At 45.3% G+C, this 19562-nt stretch overlaps 1 protein-coding gene across 12 annotated transcripts in view; it reads left to right on the top strand.

Annotated features, from left to right (window-relative positions):
* FAM13A (family with sequence similarity 13 member A) overlaps window positions 1-19562 on the top strand; it is a 335143-nt gene that overhangs the window by 217306 nt on the left and 98275 nt on the right. Inside the window, exon 1 of one of the 12 annotated variants that reach the window (XM_075929589.1) lies at window positions 11554-12845. The exons of 10 other annotated variants lie outside the window; for them this stretch is intronic. In XM_075929589.1, the coding sequence (XP_075785704.1) occupies window positions 12817-12845 (29 nt within the window). In that variant the 5' untranslated portion in view covers window positions 11554-12816. Of the gene's footprint in view, window positions 1-11553; window positions 12846-19562 lie in introns of those variants that run through there. One more of the 12 variants, XM_075929588.1, reaches the window with a different exon arrangement.

Below are 19562 nucleotides of genomic sequence, written 5' to 3'. Positions count from 1 at the left end.
CAAACACATGCCATTCCAAGAATGATTCTTTATCCCACTTCAGGCATAAAGAGGAATCTGAAATGAAACTCCTACCAGAGCTCAGGCCTGAATAGGATGATGTGTTTTTTACTTTGAGCTTTTCTCTGATGGACTTTTCATATCACTTATTCTGATATCTGAAGAGTCAGATGGAGTTGTCCATGCTACATTTCGCCTTAAACAAATTGGACTACACACCTCCTTGAAGAGTTTGGAGGCCTTTTCAAGCATGAGATACCAATGGGCTCTTGCATAGAAGAACAGGCAGCAGTCAGTGGCTGTGAAGTTTCAGCTTATCCATCCTTCAAATCTCATTTGATTCTTAGCCCTAACACCTAGCTTTCCATTTCTACACCTCCCTAGCAGCTCATTATAAACTGGTCGAATTGACAGTTTGAGCACCAGGCATTGAATGTTTAATTCTCAAGAATCAGTGGATCCTTTTCTCTTTTATTCTTGGTGTTTTCCCTAATGTGCTGGTTACATTGTTCAGCACTCAAGATGAATGTAGCAGGATTAGACATGAATATACCAGTTATTCTTGCACTTGAAGTTGTGTAACTTTTTTCTTCATGTTGTGCTTTCCACAGAGTATCTTTCTTGGCCATCACAAGTAAAGGTCACCAGTTAGGTTGCAAAAAATATTTGAAGTTGAATGTTGTGTTGGGTGCAGTGTTTGCTGAAGGAGCTCAGTTGTGATTTGTCGATGTCTAGGGAGGAGGGGTTAGAAAGGAAGGCTTATCTGTTGGTGCTCCTGCCATTATATTTGTATCTGTAATCTGAGCATTTTCTGTCCTGTAAAATCCTTCTACCTCATGGCCTAAGGCAAAACGTTTTAAATTGTTTTTGTAAGTGATTTGGGTAGAGAAAGGGTCTGCTTACTCGCAAGTAGTGGAATCTGCACTTCACTGTAGTGGCAGCATGCCTCAAGCCTGACTCAGAAAGATCCCTTGATCGGGGGTCAGAAAATAGTTTTGTCTCCGTATCTTTTGGTCCCTGGTCACTGCCAATTGTGGTAGCATAATCTAAGTGCAATGGTGCTGTGCAATGGTGCTGTGGTTGACTAGGAAACTCCCAAATGTCCTTCTGCTATTAATTACTTCCAGTCATTACTGCCAAACGTGGCAGTAATTTGACCCAGAGTCAAAAGGTTCTGTTATCCCTTTATCAATTCACTGAATCATTCAGGACTCTCATGATTTTTATACTTCCTTATTTTATTTTACTCCATCAGAATTTTAGGATTAAGTAGGGATTTGTAGTGAGTTATATCACTGTTAGAAATTACCCAAACATAATTTGTTTATTATTGCTCTGCATAGTGTATGCAGCATTTTTCAAACACATTCTGTTCCAAGATACTTACAAGATTGAACATTTATTCCAAATCTTCTTAGCAGGAATTGTTTATTTTGAATTGATGGTACCATAAGATTCTATAACAAGGGTATTCAGTTATTTTTGTCAAGGTCCACATTTAAGGTATAGCGAAACTTCAGAGATTCCAGAGAAAATAATATAAAAATGATAACATTAAAGCTTTTGATCCAGGCTCCCACAGAATTCTTGCCAGCAAGCTAAAGTAGTATGGATTGGATAAATGGACTGTAAGATGGCTAGATAATCAGGCTCAACAGGTAGTGAGGAATGGCTTAATGTCTGATTGGTGATAGGCATCAAGGGGGCCCACTTTTGTTCAACATGGTTATTGAAGACCTGCATGTGGGAATGGATTGCACCTTTGGCAAGATTGTAGACAACACTAAACAAAGGGGAGAGGGTAGGGATAGGTCCAGGGTGACCTAAAAATATTGGAAGATTGGGCCAAAAGAAATCTGATCAGGTTCAATAAGGAGAAGTGCAGAATCCTGCACTTGGAACAGAAGAATCCCAAGCATTGTTACAAGCTAGGGACCACCTGGCTAAACAGCAGTTCTGCAGAAGAAGACCTGGGGATTACAGTGGATGAGAAGCTGGATATGTGTCAACAGTGTGCCTCTGTAGCCAAGAAGGCTAATGGCATATTTGGTTGCATTGCAAGCAGATCTAGAAAAGTGATTATTCCCATTTATTCAGTGTTGATGAGGCTACATCTGGAGTATTGCATCCAGTTCTGGGTGCCTGATTACAAAAAGGATGTGGACACATTGGAGAAGGTTCAGCAGAGAGCAACCAAAATGATTAGGGGTCTGGAGTACATGACCTTCGAGGAGAGGAGAGGGGGAGAGAGAGATATGCTAGAGGGCAGGTGTAAGGGTGCATTTGGGGAATGGAACACACACACACACCCTTTTCTGTAGCTTTTACCCCGAGGAGGGGCACTCAGCTGTGTTTCCTCCACCGTCCTTACAATTTAGCTATGTTCCCTCCACCCATTTCGCCAGTGTTCCACGTGATCCACTCTGAGACCTGTGGTCCTAGCACCCTCGGCCGCACCGTTATCCTTCAATTATCACAACCTTACTTGTCCCAGAGTGTCTTTATTCACATTGGCAGTGCCTCAGTTGGTACATGGCCAACAAAAACCTACATTGGCATACCCAGGCGCCGGGGGGAGGAGTAGGAGGACCCGGGCCCACCCTCTCTGCCGGGTGCCAGCCCAGGGCCCTGTGGGGTAGAAAACCACACTCTCCCCCTTTTGGTTGACGGGGACATCGCCCTGGGCCACTTCCTACTCTGCCAACTCACAGGCCCAGCCAAGAGGCCCCGCCCTGGACCACTTCCTACCTCACCGACCTTACGGACCGCTACCCGCGAAGTCGGTCGCCCAGGTCCTCAGTTCTTTCATGGTCCTGTTCTGAGAGGCTTTCAGTCAGGGCTTCCACCCTTGCCCTCCCCGATCTTTGCTGCCGGGGCTTCTTCCCCTGCAGCCATCCTCCCCCTCTGGGTCCTTGCCGCTGAGACTTCCTTCCCCACAGCTATTAACCTACCTCCCTCTCTGATCGTGCGGCACGCCATTTTTAAATAGCACACCGCAGCGGATGCTGGGTATGCTGCGCGCTAGACACCTCCTTTCCCCCCGTCCCACGCACGCTCCCCACAACCATGTCCGAGCGGCTTGAGGAGCCAGCGCATGCGCTATCGGGCCACTGCCACGCTGCTCGCCCTCTTCCCTGAGGTGGCGGCATTTTATCAGGAGTGCGGGGCTCGGATGCCCCGTCACAGCAGGAATAGGGTCCAGAGTGACCTAGACAAATTAGAGGTTTGGACCAAAAGAAATCTGATGAGGTTCAACAAGGACAAGTGCAGAGTCCTGCACTTGGGATGGAAGAATCCCAAGCGTTACAGGCTGGGGACTGAATGGCTAAGTAGCAGTCCTGCAGAAAAGGACCTGGGGATTACAGTGGATGAGAAGCTGGATATGAGTCAACAGTGTGCCCTTGTAGCCAAGAAGGATAATGGCATATTAAGTTGCATTAGGAGGTGCATTGCCAGCAGATCCAGAGAAGTGATTATTCCTCTTTATTCGGCTCTGGTGAGGCCACGTCTGGAGAATTGTGTCCAGTTCTGGGCTCCCCACTATAGAAAGGATGTGGACGCATTGGAGAGGGTCCAGCGGAGGGTGACGAAAATGATTAGGGGGCTGGAGCACATGACCTATGAGGCGAGGCTGAGGGAATTGGGCCTGTTTAGTCTGCAGAAGAGAAGAGTGAGGGGGGATTTGATAGAGTAACCCTTCTGCCAGGCCGAGTTAATAGCAGCAAGGGCCGGGTTCAGTATCTAGGGGTCTCCTCCCAACAAGGTAATACAAGACCGGCTCGAGCCCCCACCCAGTGACCTGGGAAATCTTACATACACCTCTGGGCACCTCAAAGAGGCAATTCTTCCCCTCTCGCAAGCACAGAGCCTCAGTATAGCAGCAAACCTTTAATAACATGAGGTAACCGACATCAGCATTAACTTGGGAAAACACCACAACTCGGATTCATAGACCAAACATGAGCAAAGATCCTCCCCCCAGCCACGAATCACCCAAAGTCCCAAAAGTCCAACACCCCAAAAGTCTCTGCCCCGGGTCAGTGCTGCCCCAGGGTTCAAAAGTTCATCCGGCAGGGTTTTACCATCCCAACCTGGAGGGGCGGGAATCGATACACCTTACGTGGTCCGCCGATGGCGCCGCCTCTCCGTAGGGTTCTGCTGCTGCCCTCAATGCAAGTCACTCCGCCACACTCTACCTGTTGTGCAGTGAGCCGCCTCAGCTGTCCCACGAACTGTCCGGATCCACCAGCCATCTCGGTCTACGCCCCTGGCCGCCAGCTGGTTGCTCCTGCAGCTGCTCCACTGGCTGTCTGCTGCCGCTCCTACCGGCCGCCGGTCGTCCCCGCCAACCACTCTGCTGTCCGCCTGCACCCACCGGTCGTCCCCGCAAACCGCTCTGCAGTCCGCCTGCGCTTGTTGGTTGTCCCTGCAAACTGCTTTGCTAGTAGCTCAGCAGCATAGCGCCAGACTCCCCACAGCAATAGTGATTTCAGCTCTTCCACAGCATAACACCAGGCTCCCCACAGCAACAGTGATTTCAGCTCTTCCACAGCATAACGCCAGGCTCCCCACAGCAACAGTGATTTCAGCTCTTCCACAGCATAACGCCAGGCTCCCCACAGCAACAGTGATTTCAGCTCTTCCACAGCATAACGCCAGGCTCCCCACAGCAACAGTGATTTCAGCTCTTCAGCAAGTTCAGCTCATAATAGAGGAACCTCAGTGCTAGTGCTCCACTGGCCCACAGTGAAGTTAACTCTGCAGCTCACAACTAGACTCCTAATGGAATCCAAATTAGTTCTGATATTCCACAGTGGAGAGAGGAGGCGGTGCAATCCGTGTTGTTTAGGCTCTCAGACAGGGCCCCACCACCAGGTACAAAGACCTGTCCCCAGCCTCTCTCAATTTGACTGGGTTTGGAACCCATGCCCCTTGTCTAGCGAGTGCTACTTAGTTTATGGCAAATCCCTCTGTCATAAACAGTTCCACCAGTCCATTGTCCTTGATTCACATAATCAGGGTAACAACACTTTTATCCCCCCTGCCTCGGTAACAGAGGGTATGTCTACACTACCCCGCTAGTTCGAACTAGCGGGGTAATGTAGGCATACCGCACTTGCAAATGAAGCCCGGGATTTGAATTTCCCGGGCTTCATTTGCATAATCCGGGCGCCGCCATTTTTAAATCCCGGCTAGTTCGAACCCCGTGCCGCGTTCGAAGGAGGCAGAAGGAGGCCCAATTCAAATCCCGGGCTTCATTTGCAAGTGCGGTATGCCTACATTACCCCGCTAGTTTGAACTAGGAGGGTAGTGTAGACATACTCAGAGAGACTGGGGATCCCACAGTGGCCAAAGTGACCATTACATCAATAATTGCTGTTTTATATGAAAAATAAACACAGCCCAGTAAATATCAGGTGCATTTAATATCAAGTCAAGAAACTATACTATACAAGATGGTTTACTTAGCTAAAGGTCAGTTTATTTAATTGCTTTTAGGTAACTAAAACATTTAATTTAACAGGAAACTATGGACAATTATGTGCTGCAAATAGTCACTTATTTGAGAGAGAGATCAGATAATGGCAGGATGCCTATATCAGTACTGCTGCTCTTTCTCAAAAACAGCCCCATTTTATAATATGCATGGCTGTGACTCTGTTATGCAACAGAGCACCACATCTGAAACAATTTAAAGAAGCATTGCTAATGACCGTCTTTCAGTGAACCTGTCAACAGTAGCAAGCATCAAACAAACAGCTTAGCACAGTTTTAGCCCCCTGTGCCTCTGCAGGACTGTCCATTGCTTTTGTTGTTTTGTTTTTTAAATGCAAACTCTTCCTTCTCCTGCTGTGAGGGACAAAGAGGTGCAGATTTTAGTATCCCTGTCTGATGTCTGGCAAACTTTTGCTAATGGAGGGATGTCTTTTGGCTCCAAGGAGCTGACTGCTCATGACTAATTCATATGACCTACATCAGCATGGAAGCTAACATGTAGTTAAAGGGTTTTGGCCACTGTTTCCCCCGAGTCTGTGCCTGGCACATCTGGGCTTTAATGTATCTTAAAGCTGATGGTGTCAATGTTGCTATGAAAGCAGGGTTATTAGAACCGGCTGATAGATCATTAGAATTTTAGTTCCTAAATGGCATTATCCAGAAGATTATTTAGGCCTTCCTTTAAACTGAGACCCTTCCTATTTAAAAAATTGAGGAATATAGCAGAAAGTAGCTTCTGTATTCAGCTAGCAAAATTGTTCAATTCCAAGAGTAAATTTTGCTGAAGGGTGGCATTGTTCACATTTCTTTTAGGTGGGGCAGCAAAGTCACTGCTCATTTCTTGGGAATTCTTGGATAGAAATCTCAAAGAGAAACGCTCTGAATGTCTGGTTCAGTTGTCCATGGAAAGTTTCAATGTGGGATCACGTACCAGGTTTTGGAGAATTTATTTTTAAATTTATTGTAAAATAAGTAGCTAGTGGTGACCTTACATATCCCATCACTGGTGGGCCCATCCCATGTCCCTTTCCCCAGCCCCAGCATTCCTCAGCTTGAGGAAGTTTGAGGCTCAGCATTTTAAATGGCCATTAGCAGCAGCTACAGAGAATGTGGAAGCAGCAGATTTGGGGGCATCAACAGGAGTATACTGAGAACATCAGAACTAAGCTGTGCTGTTGCTGCAGTGCACTCTCCTTATACTATTTGAAATGTACAGTTCCTGTCCATTCTCCTCCATTGTATGGTGCCTGCATCTGTATTGTTAAAAATTGTGTAAGCTATTTATTATTTATTTGGATTACAGTCGTGGCTGGGGCCGCAGCTCATATTGAGGCTCCATTGTGCTGGGTGCAGTATATACAGTGTAGGAGACAGGTACTGGCTTGAAGCGCCTATGATCCAAATAAAATCCATATAAATATTATTAATAATATTTCTTTGTTAAAACATATTTGCTCAGATCCTCAGGATGAGGAGGAGAAATCAGATATGGCCCGAGGGCAGAATGCAGCTGCTCAAAATAGCTGGCTGCTCCCTCCATGTGCCTCTGGGCAGTGCATGACCCTTGTGGGCAGGTGAGAGAGAGGAAGACTTTGCGTGCTACCCCAGCCCAATCATCTGGCCAATGAGCACTGTCACGATTGGGTGGGAAGTGGGGGCAGGGCACAAAGTCACCCACTTTCCCCGGCATGTGGTGCAGAGTGGTACATGGTGCCTAGGTAAACACCTCCTGACCAGAGCCTGCCTCTGGAACCCCACCTCCTCCGGCACCCCAACTCTCTGTTCCAGGTAACCACCCAAACCCTCTGCACCGTCCTCCCTCAGGTCATAACTCCTTCTCAGACGTACACCCCAGCCCCCCACGTACACTCCTCTCCAGGTCAGAACCCTTTCCTGCACTCGTACCCCCTTCTGGACCCTGCACTCCAATCTCCTGCCCAAGATCACAACTCCCTCTTTCACACAAACCTCATCTCAGATCCCACGCCCTTTCCTGTATACCAGTCCCCTACCCTGAGCTCCTTCTTCACCCAACCTCCGTCCTAGATTCTGCACTTCCCTTCATAAAAAAGTGTGGCCCTTGATCATTTACTGAATTCTTGGTGTGCCCCCCCCCATGGAAAATATTAACCACCCCTGCCGTTGACCTCTAACTACCAGATGCTGGGAGTGGATAACAGGGGATGGAGCTTTTCACTCTGCTGTGTTCATTCCATTTGAACCATCTGGCATTGGTCAATGTCAGGAAACAGGATGCTGGCTGCAGGATAGACCATTTTTTTGACCCAATATGGCCATTCCTGTATTCTTCTATTTTAAATGTGCTCTCAAGTGCAAATACTGAATGCAAGTTTTGAAAGCTGAGTTTCCTAGCTATTCAATATATGTGTCCTGATGCATGGATTCTTAAAACCAGGATAGAAGTAGTCGAATAGAATATAGGAGTCAGACTAGAGAGATATTACATACGTAAAGGTTATTTCTTTTTGGCTATGTTTACACTGGAGGCTCCTTGCGCAAGAACCCGCAGAGTGTCCACACTACCCGCCCACTCTTGTGCAAGAAGATTTACAGTACGGCATCAGAGGAGAGGGCTTCTTGCACAAGAGCTGTGCTCTTTTCTAACAAGCTCTCTTGCGCAAGTAGGCAGTGTGGACGTGCAGCAGGGGCTTCTTGTGCAAGAGCTGGCCTCTGGGGAAAAAACGCAGGTAGCCTCTCCGATACTCTGTACATGCAATCACCACTCACTGGTTCCCTCTAGCCGGCCCCCCCCTTAAAGGCACAGGCACCCTGTGGAGCTGCGCAGCATACACAGCCTGAGCAGCAGCCAGAGGGAGTCATCATAGCTGCCCAGCCACCGCGACGTCCTGCAGGCCTCACCCAGGAGCCACCCCAGAGCACCCAGCAGACCCACAGGGGCACCAAGCGGCAGGCCCCATGCTGAGGCACCGTCAAGGTCGAGGCCCTCCTGGATCTCTGGGGACAGGAGGGTGCCCTCTGGGACCCCAAGTCCAGAAGGTGAAACACGGACATCTTTGCCCGGATGGCCCAGGCACTGGCTGCAAAAGGACACCCAGCCTGGACCCTTGAACAGGTCTGGGCCAAGGTCAAAGACCTGTTGCCTGTGTACGTGTAGGCCAGTGAGTGCAGGGGGGCTGGGGCCGCCACCTGCCCCCACTACCACCACCTGGACACTATACTGGGGGACACAAGGGCCGAGGCCCTGCAGGCACAGGTCGACTTGGCAGTGGTCACCCGGGTGGTCCAGCTGCTGGAACTGGAGGAAGAGGAGTAGGACGGCAGCTAGACTGCCGCGTGTAGCCGTGCAGCACGGGGTCCGACCTAGCCGGCATTTAAAAATGGCGCCGGCTGGCTTTATGCAAATGAAGCCCGGGAAATTCAAATCCCGGGCTTCATTTGCAACTCCGTCTGACTACATTACCCCCCCTAGTTCGAACTAGGGGGGTAGTGTAGACATACCCTTAGTGTTTAGAGAGTGATGCATTTCAGAGCTATATCTAATTTAGTAAAACACCACTTTACGATCTTTTTTATATTTGCATCAGTCAGTGTGTGTACAGTAAAACTTGAATATTTATTATCTGCTTAATTTCATTGCAGAGATTCTGTTATTTTGATGTTTTTCTAAATAACTGTTGAACTTTGAAGGGTGTTTACTTTAGAAAAGCCACCTGGCCAGATACCTGATACATTCTGTTGAGGTTAAAGGAACTGTCCTTGTTTATACTAGGTTACAGTTTGGATCATTGTTATTAAGACACTGCTTTTTTTGGAATTAAAGCTTAAGCTCTTTGAAGCTGGGACTATCTTTTTGTTCTGTTTATGTGGTGCCTAGCCCAGTGGGGCTCCAGTCCATGACTGGGGCTCGTTGACACTGCCACAATGCCATAATATGTGATAATTACTAATAAGGTTCAAAGAGATCATTTGGGTGCCGCTGGATTTTAAGCATCTTTAGAAACATTGGTACAACTTGCTGAGGATAGCAGTGATTTCTTGAGAATCTCTTTGCAGTTAATAAATGTCTGAGAGAGACTGGGGTTTTAATCTCAGTCTCTTCAGTTCACTAGGAGACAACAGCTCCACACCATGGAACTGTGCGCATGATTAGAATAGGTCATTGTATTTTCAGTGGTTCTTAGTCATTAATTTAAAACTCAGGATGACTTTTTCAAAATACAAATAAGCTTCTAGTTATGATAATTTAGGAAAGAGGTTTTGCTCAGCGTTCTATTAAATTGTATCTATACTGTGAATACAAAGGATGCAAGTTTGGCATCCTGCCTATGAATGTAGCATTTGCAGTAGCCACCAAAGTTGGGTCTTTGTTAGCAATTTATGCCAGTATAGTAGTGTTGTTTCAGGATTGATTTTTTTAAAATAACATTTCTAGACTGGTAAAAGCTATGTAGATGAACTTATTTCTCACTATATATTAGAGCATAGGTCTTCAACCTATGGTTCTTGAGACAAATATGGCTCAGTATGGAGCCAAATATGGCTCTTTTGTCATTCCCAAAATACACACAATTTTTAAAATTAAAATGAATATTTAATTCGACATTTACAAAATGTGCAATTACTCATGTCGCTTGAATGCATGCATGAATGTGAATTTGACTAGTTATGATAATAACTTCAAAGAAATGTGTGAAAAGATGCAGCAGCAGAAGTCCCATCAAATAATGACTCTTAGTACAAACAATGTGTCATTTATGCTATTATTAATCATCATGTCTATCAGGGATGGTCTAGACAGTGCTGAGCCCTGCCGTGAAGGCAGGGGACAGAACTCAATGACCTCTCGAGGTCCCTTCCAGTCCTAGTATTCTATGATTCTACGATCATGTCAGTTATCACCAATATTAAGTTGTATATTTTCAATCACGCAAATGGGGATTCTTATATTATTCTTTGTTGAACACTTGTTCTGAATTTTAATGTAGTTTGGCTCTTTGGTTTGAAAAGGTTGCCAACCCGTTTTATAGAGTTTCTGTATTTGTGTGTGTGTCCCTCTGAGAGTCCATCCATCTGTGAGTCCATTTGTTCAACAACTCCTCCTAAACAATAAGATCTAGGACCACTAAAAATTTGATATGCAGCTTCCTCTCATTTTAACTTAAAGTCAAGGTTTGGTTGTGCCAGGAAAACAGGAAGTGCCTGGAATGGGATTGTTTTCCATACCACAGAAAAGAAGGGGTCTGAAAGCAAGGACAGTTATGCTCTGCAATGACTACTGCCACCAAGCGCAGGGGACGGTTATACTGCAGAGTGACCATAGGAGGCAACCGCACTAGGAAGAGAGGCCAGCTGGGGCAAAAGCTCTCCATATTGCTAACCATGGGTAAGTGCCCCCTCTCCAAGCCCCTCTTCCTTTCCCTTGGCTGCAGCGAAGGAGGATCCACCTCCTGGGGAAGAGCTGCCAGCCAGTGCAGGCCGGGGCTGGGCAGCACAGTCCACACCCGGCCCCAGCAGAGGAGACATGGGCCAGTCAGCGCAGCCCCTTCCCCTCTCTCCCCCCAGGAAGAGGCCAGGGCTGAGCAGTGCAGCCCTCACTCCCTCTGACCCTAGAGGAGAGGTAGGCTGGGGCTGGACAGCACATCCCCTCCCACCCCTGAAGAAGCTGTGGGCTGCCCCCTGAGTCGCCAGCCGGTACCGGTTAGCTGAGACCTGGCCCCCCTGGGAGGAATTGGCAGCCAGGCAGTGTGGCCACAGGCACCCTAAGGAGCTGCAGTTTTTGGATCAGCACCCACTTGAGCCACCATGGACTGTCCCTGTGAGCCCACCTCAGTCCTCCTTCTGCCCCCCCCAGCATTGATTCCTGCACCCCCCACCCTCTGCCCTGAGCCCCTACCTACACAGACCCCAGCAATGCTGGATAAATCTGCCATTGTCACTCCTCCTCTCTTCCCCCCGAGAAACCACTATAAGCTATAGCAGCAAAAGTTCCTTTTTGCAAGTATAAGCTGTATCTAGAGGGGTAGGGCTTGATGGTGCAGCATCCTTTCTATGGTAGATTAGGATGGCTTTAAGTGGTTACCATCATTATTAATTACTTGCATTTTGGGAGCACCTGGAGACCCTAACTGAAATTGGTTTTCTGAGCAAGGTGCTATGCTTAAATACAAGATGCTGCTGCCTGTATTGTTCCTGCTCTGGGGACAAATCGAGTTCAGTCATCAGGGCTTTCAGTCTGGCATTTTTAACTTGCACAAAATTAACTTGAAAGAAAAAGACCTCTTCCACTTAAATGGCTCTGCAGTTTTAACTTGGATTTTCAGTGTAACAAGATTCTGATCTCCCTTGGACTATGGATGTGACTTTATGACGTTTAAATCCCTAAAGCTACGTGTTTTATGTGCTTTTCATTGTGGAGTCATCCACTCCCTTAATCATCAGAAACCATTCCGCCCCCATTGATTGGCTGTGTATGTGGCTCCCAGTGGTTGGTGGCACCTGTTGTTTATTTAAGAGCAAGAGGGCAGTGGGTTGCATCAAAGGATGTTCTGTTCTTGTCCTCCACCCCCAAAGAAGCGAGCGCTACGTGCCTGACGTGATGTCACAAGTCTGGAGCCAGTACTGCAATCTGCAGCAGACATGCCCGCAGCAGGGTGCAAACAAATATCTATCTGCAGGAACTACAAGCAGGCATGGCATGCACGGGGTCACGAAGAATGGTGCCTCTAGAGAAACCTGCTGATACTTGTTTGTTTGACTCTTGCTGGTGATCTTAGCGTGGCTGACACTAGCACTTCCCTCCTCTTGTCAGTGCAGCTTCTTGCTGGAACCTTGTGTCTCCTTAAGAGGCTGCGTGTGTGTTTCTCGGGAGCAGCCATTGGCTGCGTGTCCTCTGATTGTCAGTCTCAGCAGCGGGACTGTTGTTGGGGGAAGTTTCAAGTTACCAGGATGGCAAGCCAAGCCCACAGGAGAGGAGGAGGAGGTAGACAGACACAGACAGACAGAACTGTTGCAGCTACCACTGCTGATTGGCTAGAGGCTTCAGCTGCTTCTCCGGAACAAAAGGTCAAAGAGTACTGCAGCAGCGTATTGTAGCGAGAAGCAGCCGATCACGCAGCCTTACTTTTACTTGGAGAAGTTTGGCGAGGGTCCTTGAGCGCTAGCTTGCTGTGTTCTCCGTTGAGTTTTCCCTGGGTAGCCTATTGCAGTTCATCCTGCGTCCCTCTCTGACTAGAAGATAGGAATGCACGGTTGGTAGTGTGAGAAGACCTACACTGCAGAGAAAAACCCTGTTGTGGAAGAAACAGTTGTTTGTTACGAATAGACACGTTTGTTTCACGAATGGCTTGTGAAATCATGCCTCTGCAAAGGTATATTACTGTTTTTACTAGCTAGTTTTTTAGATTTGCTTATATTAATGGTTACCACATTTGTAGTGATGCCATGGCAGTAGTACGTGTATATTTTATTAGTACTGTGTGCATTCTATATGGACAATTTTTAACCAGAAATTTACAAGATGTGACTTTTTTTCCCCCACTGCTGAGTGAGACTTAAGGAATTGTTGAAAGTTCCTCCTACTCCTGACTAGCTCAGTGTGTAAAGTACTACTAGATTTGCCTCCTTAGCCTCCTCCACCTTAAAACATAGATGCATAGGGAATTCTTAAGAGCAAATTGCTGAATATTTAGGGTTCTTGAGGCAGTACCACTGCCTCCCTGACCACTTTTTACTAATCCTATGGAAGCAGATGAGCCACATCTTTTGCTGTGTGGTGTGTGTAGGTTTCAGTGCTTAGTACAAAAATTACTTGATTCCTTTGCAGGAATCCCACCATGAGAGCATAAACAGATATCTTGAAAGGGTGCTAAGAGATTTGGATGCCTAAAAGGTCTTTTTCCCTTAGTAAAATTCTCCAGTATTGATTGATAGAGGTTCCCATACCTTTCCTGTAATGGATAGCTGTAGTGCAGTAATGAAGAATTAACAGCTGGCCTGACAGAAAAAGAGATGTCTGGATCCCCTGAATACTTTCACCTAAATACATGTCAGGTGTAATCCTCCTTTACAGTTACCTTAGAAACCAGAGAAGCTGGGGTTTTCACCAAAGGATTGTTCTCTTTTCATGGTATGTAGACAAACACAGAGATCAGTGACTGCTGTGTGCCTGTGCTAAAACTGTAGGATAAATTGGAACTGGGCTCTTACAGTGGAAATGTTTAACCAAATAGGGAAAAAATGAAATAGATCTGTTGATTGTTATTTTTGCTGGCGGCTGGTGTTTTGATTATTCTTAATGGTGCACGTTTGCCTCCCTCATCAATAAAATATGGTGACTACTCACCTTCATGAAAACTGAAGACTAGTAAATGCACTGATTGATATTTTTTCCACTGGAATTAGTGTTATTTTAATAGCTTTTGAAGCTGCTGTATTTTCTTTGCAATGAAAAACAGTCATTGAATTTGGTGTCCAAACTACATTGCTGAAAATATTGCAGGGGTCATGGAGAATCAGGCCTGTGCAGATAAAGACTGAGCACTTAGGTGGCCACCTAGGAGAGATTCAAATGTCATCCAGCTAATTAACAGTGGCCACTCGCATGTTTCTACTAGTGGTGCACAATCACAGGTCTTGGTGTAAAAAAACAAAAATTAGAGGAAATATTGGTGGAGGGCTTCTGTTTTTCAGCAATCTAGTCAAGAGGCCTTCGTATTGATGACTGCAGGAAACAGAAATACTGGCTGTGCCTTACACACAGAATGAAGTATTTATTGTGCTGATTTCAATTCCAAGATAGTCTCTCTACTGTTGGAACCAGTAGCTGTTACTGTGTTTGCTGTAGCAGCCCCTTGACTGTAAATGTGTGCTCTGCTGAAGAAAGCCCTCTTATTCGCAGGGCTGCCATGACTGTGCTACTTGTTTCTGTTAATTAAAATGATTAGCTTGAGAGAAGCTAGAAATGCAGTGTACTTGAACAATAATACAGTTGATTTAAAAAAGAAGCTTTTTAAAAAATGGTGACACAACTCAGCACATGGTGTAAAGTCATTTGGATTTCCTATTTAAAATAACAGTTTAGGATAGCTACATGAATATTGTATCTTCTTGGTTTCTACACCACCTAATTTCTGCAACCTCAAGGCAGTTGTAGGTAAAGTCCTGTGAGCCCTCTACCATATGTCTCCATCACACAATTCTTTCATCCTAGAACAACCTACACCTAGAATCTCCTTTCTTTTTAGGCTGTTTCCATTGCACAATCAGTGGGTTGGTGGTTGGGGGTGTGTGTGTGTGTGGTGGTTTTTTTTTAAGAGGGACCACAGTGCCCTTCCTATCTTGCTGTCCTATCCTATGCCTTACCTATCCTCATAGCGATAAGGCAGCTATTATATTTTCCTTAAAATTAGCTAGGTGAGGGGTGTTCACCTTGCTTAGTTTGCTTTGTGGTAAAACTGCAGTGCTTTGGCACCATTAATACTTTACAGCTGGAGAGAGGATGTGTGTTAAAGTATCCTGTGGTTAAACATTTTTTTTTTTTTTGACAACGAAGACAGATCCTTAGATTCCTGGGTGCACTGCTTCCATTGGCTTGCTTGATACCTAACAACCTCTAAGTGCTACTCTATAGACTAGCAAATTGAAGCGCATGTACAATGGGCTTCAGTCCTCTACTCCCTTTTCAGAAAACCAATCTCTTCCCAGCATGGCCTGAATCCTGCCCTCAGGTTTGCAGAGGCCTCTGCATCATGGATCAGGGCTCATAACCACAAAATAGACTGTAAGATCTTGGGGGCACAAACCATCTTTCTGTGATGAGTTTGTGTCATGCCCACAACTGTCGGCCTATGACTTCCTTCTGAATCTAGCCCCAAGATCGATTATATTTACTTTTGTAAGTGAAAGGGTTCAGTTCATCAATACTTCTGACTTTTTTTTTCCAGTTTCAGCTGAAGCAAAATACACACATGAGCAAAATGTTTTGGTCAACCCAAATCTGCATTTCTTGGCAAAAGAAGTTTCAGCTGAAAAATTTGCAGAGATCTAGTCAAGTTAAATCGTGTAGATGAAGGTCTGTCTAGATATTCTGACATACAATTATACAATACTATGCGGATAATTGTGTGCTGTAAATACGCATTTCATACTTTATACGGATGCTTATCTAAGGACTGGTATGTGACCAGGCTTGCTGTCTTTGTAAGAGAGAAACACAGCATGCATGCCAAGAGTGCACTTCACTGTGGCACACAAGGTGGAACGTTGAGTAGATCAGGTACTTTGTGGCATTCCTGTTTTCCAAAGCAGCATCAGTCAATGACATTTTTCTCTTTTTTGTTATACATTAAATATTCTTCTGAATAAGTGACAAACTTTATAAAGTTCTTATTAGCAGCGCTACTCACTCCTACTGTATTCTAGCTGAGTGCATATATCCTATTACGGCTTAGTGAAGCTGAAACGTGGCTGCTTTCATAAAATGTACTTGCCACGTTTCAGGTTCAAGGAGCTGGTTGATCAGAGAGCCATGTATGTGATTTAGATTCTACCGGCAAATAAGTGGTCTCTAATGTTTTTATTGTCTGCCGGAGTAAACTGGAGGAAGGAATAAGAAAACTGTCAGATATTTGTAAACCTTTTTACGGGCCAATGATGTGGTTAAGAAGTGAAACTTGTTCATAATCACCAATCTGTTTCATTTACCATCTCTGCTTTTATAAGTTGAATTGTATTTTAGATGGAGTAAGCCATTCCTATTCTTGTGTGTATGTGTGGTTCTCACCCCTGAAACTATAAACAGGTTGTTTGTTTTAGCTTTTTTTTTTTTTCTCCCTAGAACAATGAGCAGGTGAACATAAAATCATATTGATCCTTTGAACTCCCTCCTAGGAACTTCAAGTGCTTTACAAACATTAAAATCACAGTTTAACTTGGGGAGAGGAGTTGTTGGCATTATTAAACTCATTTTACAGTTGTGGAGTCTGAGATTCAGATAATTAAGGACATCTGCTAAGTCAGACATGGAGGATACAACAGAGCCAGGAGTACAATCCATATCTCTTCAAGTCCCAGGCCTGATCTGCTAGATCTGTAGCTCATTGCGCACTGAAACCAGTGAATGAAGCATAGTTCAAGTTAATATGCTATCTACAACCAAGTTCAATTAATTATCTTGTCAGACCTAGCAGATTGTGGAAGAAAATCTAGATTTGTACACTGAAAAATTGGGCCTGTATGTTCACTTAACACCCATCAAGTTTTAAGAAGCAATCCAGAAACAAAAAGACTGCAGTGACTGTCACCATTTTGTTACAAACATTTTATAATAATGAAAGCCAGTGGTTTTCAAACTTTTTTTTCCCCTGTGACCCAGTTCAAGAAAATTGATGCCCATGACTCAACATAATTTGACTAGAGCAGTGGTTTTTAACCTGGGGTGCACGTACTCCTTGGAGGTGCGAGATGCCCTTTCTGGGGGTGCAAGAGAAGCCACATTTTTATGATATATCTTGGGTTTAAAGAAATGACCTACTTCAATGATTTTTAATAAGGGGTGCGAGAACATATTTTGAGAACCAAAGGGGTGCAGGCTGCAGTAAGGTTAAGAACCACTGTACTACAGTGTGGGCTCTGGGGTGGGGCAGAGGATGAGTGCTTTGAGGCATAAGAGGAGGCTCTGGATTTAGTGGTGTGAGGGCTGTAGTTGGAGGGGCTTACCTTGAGCGGCTCCAGGTCAGTGGTGTAGTGAGGGTGCGAAGGCAGGCTTCCTGCCTCTCCTGGCACTGCACACTATCCTGCCATCCAGAAGAAGCCTGTAAAAGATTCCTAGCCAATGGGGGTGTAGAGCTAGTGCTCAGTAGGGGCAGTTGTACAGGCCCTGTTTGCCCCTCCCCCATTTCCTCCCAGGAGCTGGGCCTGTTGCCAGCTGCTGCTGGGGTGCAGTGCAGTCAGTGGTGCTAGGACTGGCAGGTAGCCTGCCTTAGTGCCCCCGCTGGTCAACTGATCATTTTGCAGCAATGAGACCAAGTACTGGGTTACAACCCGTAATTTGAAAACCACTGGTGTAAGCTTTATACAACTTGCCAGTGTTAAATTCTAGGAAAGGGTGCAACTTTGGCTGGAGTACACTTGGAGTCATTCCTTTCACATCCTTCTTCACTTATTTTCTGTTTGTTTGTTTGTTTTTTTGTTTGTTTGGTTTTTTTTTTTTAAATCTACTGCAGGACATTGCCAAACCGCCAGTCAGGAGACAAGACTCTGCCCTGTCCCCCTTTTTTAAAAATCTAAACCTCAGCTAATTTTAATCTTCAAAAAAGGGATGGGTGGGGGAGACTATATCAGTTATATGTTGAATACTATTTAAAGCAGCTTACAAAGATAAACATAAGTTATATAAGATACTGAGCAGAAAATAATTTACAACATTACAGAATCATAAGTTTCCAAGAGATGTAACTAAAGTTCAATATTTAGCTTGCAATGGGAAGGAGTGTTTCCACTTTGCTGATCTTGCTATACTATAATTAGCGCTACAATTTTGACACCAACATTTTTAATAAATTTCATAGCAGAGGTCTGAGTTAAAAAAATAAGTAAGGGAAAGTCTGGAGAGGGATGGAGAGTCCATGAGAGGTGTAGAAGAGCAAGCCCACTTTCACTCACCCCTTCTGTGATGGCTCTTATCTAAAGGGATTGGGCCTAGCTCCCTGCTCTGGGTTCTGCAGCCTGGCCCACATGGACACAGCACTACTCCATAAATGGGAGCAAATGATCCAAAACTGAGTGACATTATGGCCTTGTGTGTTGTCACAATGCTAATAGAGTTTGGCTGGCAGTCCCTCTGTCTCCATCTAAGGAAGGTAGGAATGTCCAACCTGAGTGGTCGAGGTCACAATGCTTGAAGTGGATACTGTCCCATGGAGCGGGGAACCACTCTGAGCATTGTGATATTGCGAATGTGGTATGGAATTTATTCCCGTTCAGTTACCTTGAAGGCTGTGATCCCTGGACCAAAATCATAGCCTAGTTAAAATAATGTCTCTTTCCATACTGATGCTTTGTAATGTGAGAACACAGGCAAGATGGATGGTTGCTATGATTAAGTATGCAGTCCTTCACCGCCTTGTTCTTGTGAATCAGTACATATTATTGAGGCAGTGTACAGAGTTGTACACATTAGGTAGTGGTTTAAGTAGCCATGTACATACTATATAATGGCTTTCTCTAGGTATTAAAAGAGAATGACTTGTTATGTAGACTTGGCACTGGCCCCTGAGGCTTGCTGTTGAAAGATAGTTTAACTAAAAATAAGTTCTTCTGACTGTTATGAGAAGCTTGTTTTTATAAAACTGGCCTTTTTTTATATATAAAGTCTCATAAACTAGTGCTTTAATCTACACAGAGGCTCAATGAGTTGATATGTAATAGGGAAATTTCTTACTGAGAGATCATCTGGCTTTCCTCGTAGCCTGCAGGCATACCCACAAGCCATAAATCTTACAAGCTAAGGCAAGGTTCACTTGGGTCAATACCTCAAGAGAGCAGGTCAGGTTTTGTGGCAAATGGAGTAGGAGACTCCTCTGAACTTTCCAAGTCAATGCAAAGTTGGTCCCTGAAATATTGTGTTAAGGGCCTTTCAGATTATACATGTGGCATAGAATAATAGAGCTGGAAGAGACCTCAGGAGGTCAAGTCCAGCCCTCTACCCAAAGCAGGAACAACCCCAATTAAATCATCCCAGCCAGGGCTTTGTCAAACCGAGACTTAAAAACCTCTAGGGATGGAGATTCCACCATGTCCCTAGGTAACCCATTCCAGTGCTTCACCACCCTCCTAGTGAAATAGTTTTTCCTAATATCCAACCTAGATCTCTCCCACTGTAACTTGAGACCATTGCTCCTTGTTCTGCCATCCGTCACTACTGTGAACAGCCTTTCTCCATGCTCTGTGGAATATCCCTTCAGGAAGTTGAAGGCTTCTATCAAATCACCCCTCACTCTTTGCTTCTGCAGACTAAACAAACCCAAATCCCTCAGTCTCTCCTCATAAGTCATGTGTTCCAACCCCCTAATCATTTTGGTTGCCCT

The sequence above is a fragment of the Pelodiscus sinensis genome, chromosome 5, assembly GCF_049634645.1.
Source record: "Pelodiscus sinensis isolate JC-2024 chromosome 5, ASM4963464v1, whole genome shotgun sequence".
NCBI classification, from domain to species: Eukaryota; Metazoa; Chordata; order Testudines; family Trionychidae; genus Pelodiscus; species Pelodiscus sinensis.
This window is presented reverse-complemented; position numbering and strand designations above follow the sequence as displayed.